Source organism: Sinocyclocheilus rhinocerous, unplaced genomic scaffold (genome assembly GCF_001515625.1).
Source record: "Sinocyclocheilus rhinocerous isolate Xijiao unplaced genomic scaffold, SAMN03320098_v1.1 scaffold126, whole genome shotgun sequence".
Classification (NCBI taxonomy): domain Eukaryota; kingdom Metazoa; phylum Chordata; class Actinopteri; order Cypriniformes; family Cyprinidae; genus Sinocyclocheilus; species Sinocyclocheilus rhinocerous.
In genome coordinates, this window is record NW_015662929.1 from 547,941 (window position 1) to 556,619 (window position 8,679).

Here is an 8,679-nt window from a genome sequence, read left to right on the forward strand (position 1 = left end):
TTTGTGAAAAGTGTGGACATGGGGTAATGTCCTGAAAAGTTACCTTCTCCTTGTAATACCTATGTCATACCCTTGTCATTATACAAATGTATGTCCTCATTTGTCACAAAAACGCGCACACACACACACACACACACACACACTCACACTCACACTCACACTCTCTCTCTCTCTCTCTCACACACACACACACACACACACTCTCTCTCTCTCACACACAGACACACTCACACACACACACACTCTCTCTCTCACACACAGACACACACACACTCACACACAAGAGATCCACAGTTTAGTTTAATGCAGAGGGAAGCTACTAGTCTTAAGGTAGTCTCACCATGGCAATGAAGCGGCCAATGAAGCGGAAGTAGGTGAGGTGGTCGGGGTTGATGGAAGAAGCAGGGTTAATCTGCAGACAGTAGTTGTTTTTCCCGGCATACTCAAACAGACAGTACATGGGGTTCAACACCTCATGAGACAGCAGGAAAAACCACTCCCTACAGACAGAAATACAAAACAACATTACAACACCAGCTAAAGATGACCATACACTCACTTAAATATTCCTGTGTTGGCACATTACGCAAAAATAAAAATAGTTTGGCGAATTCTTTGAAAACTTCCAAATCAGTATGTAGTTTATTAGTATAAATTAGGAATGATTTCTGAAAGTAATCAACAGATGTCTACACTAGAGGGAACATTTAATTGTTTGAGGCCTGACAGAAGCCTGTTTCTTTACAAAAGACACAAGAACTTATGAGAGTAATGGGAAAGAACAGAAAACTCACGTAACTTGTTAACAACAGCAAAGGAAATACCAATTCAGAAATATTTCATTTACATTGTAACAACTTTCTCTTCATTTATTTTTATTAATATTATTTCCCACATTTTAGAAGAGCAGTAAAGTCATAAAAACTATGAAATAACCCACATGCAGCTCTACATACTACATACTCTGTGCGTTCTGTCAATCAACTTCATGAGATGCATCCTGGGAAGCTTTTAATACACAGTATGTTATGTTAAAATCTATGTATGCTGGACACATTTTGGCTGCCTTTCCTTCACTATTCACTCCAACTCATTCATTAAAAAACAGTTATGTTTTTACCAATTTCAGTTTTGCAAAGAAAGGCACAATCATTCTGTGAGCCACTTGTGAGGGATGCTAACAAAACCAAATGAAAACAAATTTACAGAAAAATAAAAAAACACAAATGTGACCCTGGAGCACTAAAGCAGTCATAAGTAGCACGAGTAGCTATATTTGTAGCAATAGCCAACAATACATTGTATGGGTCAAAATTATTGATTTTTCTTTTATGCCAAAAATCATAAGGCATAGTAAGTAAAGATGATGTTCCATGAAGATATTTTGTACATTTCCTACCTTAAGTATATCAAAACTTAATTTTTGATTACTAATATGCATTGCTAAGAACTTCATTTGGATAAATTTAAAGGTGATTTTCTCAATATTTGTATTTTTTTGCACCCTCAGATTCCAGATTTTCAAATAGTTGTATCTCAGCCAAATATTGTCCTATCCTAACAAACCATACTTCAATGGAAAGCTTATTTATTCAAAATTTCAAAAAATTGACCATTATGACTGGTTTTGGGGTCCAGGGTCACAAGGGAACATTTTGTAGAATACGAATTTGAATCAAAACAATTATTAAAAATGACAAACAAATGAAACACAATTTGATGTACTCACTTCTACTATATAAGAATTAAAGAAATTCCCAGACAAGAAAATGCCACCAAAAGTGAAGTTTCAGCTTATTTTGTATGTAAAGAACAGTGCAGGTGCAACATAAAGTGATGAAGATGAAGGCAGCACAAACACACATTAAATCATGAGCAGTACAACAGAACCCAAGCCCTGACCTTTGACCCCGGGGGTGTTTGGATAGAAGCTTTAGGGGCAAAGGATGATTGGGGGAGGGGGTGGTTTGGTCGACGCAGACACCTCCAGACATCCGGTCCGTGGTTCTACCCTGTGGTAGAACAGCATGACGTAACCTACCATAGGGTAAAACCACTGACAGGACACAGGAGACAGACACAGACACAGGAAGACAACTACGAGGTCCAGACACCAACGAGTAAAGTTACACCACAGCCACCCCGAAATCAGAAACACTGACGCCACAGGAGCTCATACTGAACTTGCCTGGCTATTCCTCCGTAATCCAGTCCCTCCTCTCCTCTCATGATGATGTAGAGCCTCCGGCGGAGGTCATACGGCTTCATGTTCATGATCTGAGAGGAAACACCACGGCATTCTCATTATAAAGGGGTGTCAGCAAAAAGAAAATGTGAAAACGTGCTTTAGAAATACTGCTTGTCCACCTCAGGAGGTCAAAATAAAATTATATTAGCCTTAAAGGGATAGTTCACCCAAAAATGATAATTCTGTCATTAATTACTCATGTTGGAATGTCGTTCCAAACCCGTAAGACCTTCGTTCATCATCAGAACACAAATTAAGATATTTTTGATGAAATCCGAGAGCTCTCTGACCCTTTATAGACAGCGTGTGCTGAACGTAAACAACGCTGATTATATTGATTACGTTCTGGGGTACTCTCCAAAATGGCAGGGAGGAAAATTGTTGAATAAGTTATGTTATTATGGTTTTCTTTGCACACAAAAAGTATTCTCGTAGCTTCGTAAAATTACGGTTGAACCCCTGATGTCACATGGACTGTTTTACCGATCTCCTTGCTATGTTTCTGGGCCTTGATCGTGGTAGTACCCTTGCTGTCTATGGGAGGGTCAGAGAGCTCTCGGATTTCATCAAAAATATCTTAATTTGTGTTCCGAAGATGAACGGAGGTCTTACAGGTTTGGAACGACATGAGAGTGAGTAATTAATGACACAATTTTCATTTTTGGGTGAACTATCCTTTTAAGGTCTCTTCACACCAAGAATTAAAAAATCGCAAAATTCATAAAAAGTCATAAAAATGGAATTTACTGTATAACTCGGAATGTCATGGAATTTGTCAAATTTTGGATGGATACATCAAAAGTAGGTCAGTGCAATTAAATCAAAAGGCAATATGGACTAGTGTCTGTGAATATTAAGCCACAAAAAACTATTAAAGTATGAATCCTGCATGTTCTGCTTGTCTCTGTGTGAATGAATGATTTTCGCTTACTACACACACACTGAAGCGCAGCATTTCCAGCCTACGAGTACATGAACACATGAAAATAATCTCTAGAAACATTTTACCGTTTCTTTTGCGGAAACATATCGTCATATCATATAAACAGAGAAACTTAAAGGTCTTCGCAACAACCCGTCAAAATAAAAGTTTGGTTTAACGTGAAGAAACTGTGACAGAAATATATTAAAATAAAATTATTATTAAAACATTATTTTTAAGAAATATTTACCAGAAAAATGATTTACTAGAATTGATTTACCAGAAACATGTAAATACACAACACAGTATTTCTGGGGGGAAAAAAAGCAAAACATCTTTTTTATAAAATCAATTACTTAGAGATGTTTTTGATAATTAAAATTAAATGAAACCATTAAAATGGAATCCAGAAAATTAATGAAAAACACAGAATTTGGTAAAAATAAAACTAAATTTGAGGGGAAAAAAATCATGATTAAAAATTTAAATTTTTTTCTTTTAATAAATTTATGTTAAATTGTGTACATTTCATGATTTCAATTAATTAGATGTTTTTTTGATTAATACAATTTAATTTAACCATTAAAACAGAGTCTAGAAAAAATAAAACAGAACAAAACAGAATCCAGAAAAATGAAAATGGAAAAAAACGAATTTGAAAAGAAGAAAAAAAACCCGGATTTTCAGATAACTTTAACTACAACTATACTAGCATCCACACCAGCGGACAACGATCGTTTATTCTAAGCGCGCAGTTCAGTTTTGTCATCTGCTGCTTCAATCGCTCAAGCTCTTTAACGTCGTGTGGATGTTTTATCACTCATCAGCTGCATATAAAAGCTTTGAAAGTGATTCTAATTATATTGTTCCTCTGTGGCAATTATACTGTTACTGTTTACTGGTTACTGTTATAGTCGTGGTGTGGACTTCCCTGTTCTCATAGAATTAGAATGATTATGAAAACTTATAGTTATCATCCTGGCCTTAAATGAAGACCTCCATAATTTGGAGACCAATTTGGCTTGACGTTATACCCACCTGCTGAAATGAGTCCTCGAAGAGAGTCTGTCGGGATACGGAGATCTTCACGTGACTGGGCAGTGCGTTGGACTGCGTAGAGAGAGAAGAAATAGCAGGCCATACATTAACTTGCTGATGCTAAATGACAAAAATGTTGCATTAGATCAAGACCTAGAGTGACCCGAACAACTCACATGACACAAGAAGCGGAACTGGTGATATTTCCACCTGAAGCTGCGGTCGTACGCACCCGGAGAGCCACCCTGTCTTGAGCTAAACAGCAAACAAAGCACCGTGAGAGCATTCAGATGCCATTTATTCCAGGAGTGTGGCGCCTCAGACGTGATCAACATGAGCCAACTTTACAAGCGGCAGAATAAAGTCACCGCTTCCAGAAACAGGTCACAGTGACACATCAGTGAGGATTCAGATCAGAGAAAGCTTTGTAATTTACAGGTCGTCTTACATTTACATTTAGTCATTTAGCAGACGCTTTTATCCAAAACGACTTACAAATGAGGACAATGAAAGCAATCAAAACCAACAAAAGAGCAATGATATGCAAGTGCTATAACAAGTCTCAGTTAGCTTAACGCAGCACACGTACCAAGGTTTTTTTTATTACATAATAAATAAAAAGAAAACAGAGAGAATAGAAAAAGAATAGAGCAAGCTAGTGTTAGAGGCCTTTTTTGCTTTTGTTAATTGTATAATAAATAAAAAGAAAACAAATAGATAGAATACACAAAGATTAGAAAAGCTAGTGTTTTTTTTCAATCTGGTGTTGAGCTGGTGTTAACAAGCACAAGACAGTTCACTTTAAAAAGAGGGAAACTCTGAGGAACGAGACATCTACGACAACAAAAAGATGTATGAGAGAAACAACAGAGAGAAACAAGTAAAGAAAAAATAACTCTAATATTCTGTGAGAGGATATAACATATAAACAAATTATACATGACCAGTCAAAAGTTGGGAATATTTAGGATTATTTGATGTTTTTAACGAAGTCTCTTCTGCTCACCAATGCTGCATTTATTTGATCAAGAATACAGTAATATTGTGAAACATTATTACAATTCAAAAGGAAATGTTTTCTATTTTAAAATATAATTTATTGCTGTAATGGCAAAGATGAGTTGTCCGTGTCACATGATCCTTCAGAAATCTTTCTAATACGCTGATTTGCTCATTATTGTAAATGTAAAATCAGTTTTTTTTTGTTTTTTGTTTTGCTGCTTAATGTTTTTGTGGAAACCCTGACAAAGTTCAGAAGAACAGCACTTATTTGAAATAGAAATCTTTTGTAACATTATAAATGTCTTTGCTATCACTTTTAATCAATTAAATGCATCATCGCTGAATAAAAGTATTAATTTCTTTCCTTTTTTTTTCTAACCCCAAACAGTTCTCGAGCAGCAAATCAGCATATTAGAATGATTTCTGAAGGGTCATGTGACACTGAAAAAAAAAAAAAAATCAGCTTTGCATCACAGGAATAAATTACAATGCAAAATATTTTAAAATAGAATACGGTTATTTTAAATTCTAAAACTATTTCACAATTTTACTGTATTTACTGTATATTTGATCAAATAAATGCAGCCATGGTGTGCATAAGATCAAAAAAACATCGTAATTAATCCAAACTGGGAATAATGACCGGTAGAGTATGTATAGTTTATATATATACTGTATATATATATATATATATATATATATATATGAAACTGAATCTTTATCATGAATCATACACCTACACTGCATCGACCATCAGCTGTCTAGATACTGAGAAACCCATGTGTGTGGGTTTGAACCATCCACAGACTGGAGAGCTGCTGTGAACCTGTTGCCATCAGCTGCTTGATCTACAATCTCCGGCCTTCACATACAATCAGAGCATGCAGTCTGAGCTACAGCGTGTGCGATCTTTACCCTGACTCAAAGCCTGGCCGGGGGTCTTTAAAGGTGGTGGTGCGAGAATTGTGGTCCACAAAGTATCGCACCCCCTCTGCCGTGTACTTCATCTCCCAGCCCGGCGGCAGGGGCGGCTCCTGGATCATCCTGCAAACGGAGGAGGGCAGTGAGAGCAGCGCACCCTGCTGGACGCTTAACACTACATAACATGACGTGCCTCAGGAAAGTCTAAGACGCTATGAACAAACAAACAATGTAAAAATAAAAATGAGCAAACAAAGAATGTTTTGCAGCTTCAGGGGATGAGTGTGTGCTATTCGTTTTGGTTGAGCAGGCAGCTACCTTAAAAATAACGCAGCTTTCCCAGCAGTTTTACAGACAGAGCTAGGCATTGGCACCGCCCCCCAACGCCGTTTAGATTTTTTATAGTAATAAATCATTAAAAATAATTTTGTTCAGTTAGAGAACAGACAATACAATTAAAAACTTGTTGGCTTTTGCCGTTTATCTTAGGTGATTTTGAAAGTTTTTTTTTTTTTAAACATTGGTATCTTATTTAAATTCTACCGTGTTTGCTGATTTTCAGTTTTTTTTCATATTTAAACTTTGTGTAGGTTATATGTTGTTTTTAGTGCTGTCAAACGATTAATCGCGATTAATCGCATACAAAATAAAAGTTTTTGTTTGCATAATATATGTGCGTGTGTATATTTATTATGTATATATAAATACACACACATGCAAGAAAAATAGGTTATTTTTATATATTAAATATATTTATTTATAATATAAATTATATCAATATAAATATAGACATATAAATACATGTAAATATTTTCAAAATATATACTGTATGTGTGTGTATTTATATATACACAGAACACGCATATATTATGCAAACAAAAACTTTCATTTTGGATGCGATTAATCTCGATTAATTGTTTGACAGCACTAGTCATTTTATATTTGGCCTATAGCATGGTGTATTTTTATTCGTTTGGTTAGATAAATTCAACATTCTATGTTTAATATAAGCGAGTTGGTCATTGTACTGTTTTGTTGTTGTCTATTCTATCAATTGATGCAGAATTGCCGCTAATTCGAAAGTGAGAGTAAAATGCGCATGGGCGTTTACAAGCTATTTAAAAGCGAAGAAAAGCGAGGGAAAATCAAACGAACTGCCCCCCTCCCTCCCCTGGTGATACCGGTATTACTGGTGTTGTCACATGGTGATTATCCGGTGGGAAGATTTCCTCACCGTCACAACCCTACTAGTAGGCATAAAAAGTGTGATACACACTGCATGGCAAAAAAACTCCCTCTTAGACAGGAAGTGGCCCTCTGACTGACATAATATTTCTTACGCGATAACAAGCGACATATGCTTGTGGATATCCAGTGACTATATTCTGACTTCCTCAGAAGCGCATATTTCGACAGCAAACAGGACTTGGTTTCCAAGTGGGCGGTGAACGCACATCCTGGGATAGCAGGCCCATCAGCCAATCAGATTAAAGCTGCCAATTTTAGCCAACTCTCGCCCGCTTTTCTGTCAAGTTGCACTGCAGCTGTTTTTGGCACATTACATGTCATGACATTATTCAGCGGCAGTTGAAAATAAAATTAAACGTCTGAGAAACGTCAGACGAAAAGCGCTGCTTGACTTGAGTCACATAATGCATGTAGCTTTAAGGTGGTCAGTTACCTTTTCATTAGTAACTTGTATTGGTGCCAACTATATTTTCAAAAGTGTAGCTCAACTGGAGCGCAAGTATGAGCAGCTCGTAGCTTCGCACTTTCAAAGTAGCTTCCCCAACACTGGTAAATTGACGCTTAAAGAAGACACACAATCTGCAGATGATTTGCTGTGGACCGCATGAGTCATGTGACTGGAGGACATGATTACCCTTGGGTTCGAGGGTCCTCCCACTGCGTCGTTCGCGTGTTGTGATTGACATAGTACACTCTTCCGTTGTCCTGACGTTTCTCTGAGGGAAAGAAATAAAATTTAGTAACATTGTATTTTAAAGGGTTAGTTCACCCAAAAATGAAAATTAGGCTGCGTTTTACTCACCCCCGAGTCATCCTAGGTGTATATGACTTTCTTCTTTTAGACGAATCCAGTCGGAGTTATATTAAAAATTGTCTTTGATCTTTCAAGCTCTATCATGGCACTCAGCGGGTGTTGTATTGCTTCAGTCCAAAAGAAGTTAAATAAAAAGCGCCCATCCATTAAAAAATTTGTCTCACACGGCTCCGGGGGGTGAACAAAGGCCTTCTGCAGCGAATCGATGCGTTTTTGTAAGAAAAATATCCATATTCAAAATGTAATAATCACTTTAATGTAGCTTGCACCAACAGTTGTATACGGAAGCAGCTCCGGGCTGATGACGTATGAGGTCAGCGTTGCGCATGCATCTCGTGAAAACCAACGAGTCTCGTGAAAACCAACGTTTGTTAACAGGAGCAAAGGAAGCAAAGTTTCCTTACTTTAGCAAAGGTAAACCAGTCTCCTCTTGGCTTATATCGAAATCCTCCGACATTCTTCTTTACAAATCCTCGTTTTGTACTT

General features: G+C 36.9%; 1 protein-coding gene across 1 annotated transcript in view; it reads right to left on the reverse strand.

Moving 5' to 3' along the window:
* Nucleotides 1–8,679, reverse strand: part of LOC107728412 (NEDD4-like E3 ubiquitin-protein ligase WWP2) — a 54,189-nt gene that overhangs the window by 13,385 nt on the left and 32,125 nt on the right. Inside the window, exons 12-17 of the mRNA XM_016538572.1 lie at nucleotides 8,014–8,095; nucleotides 6,126–6,254; nucleotides 4,385–4,463; nucleotides 4,209–4,280; nucleotides 2,189–2,277; nucleotides 341–500 (exon numbers count right to left, since the gene is read on the reverse strand). Coding sequence (XP_016394058.1) covers nucleotides 341–500; nucleotides 2,189–2,277; nucleotides 4,209–4,280; nucleotides 4,385–4,463; nucleotides 6,126–6,254; nucleotides 8,014–8,095 — 611 coding nt within the window. The remainder of the gene's footprint in view (nucleotides 1–340; nucleotides 501–2,188; nucleotides 2,278–4,208; nucleotides 4,281–4,384; nucleotides 4,464–6,125; nucleotides 6,255–8,013; nucleotides 8,096–8,679) is intronic.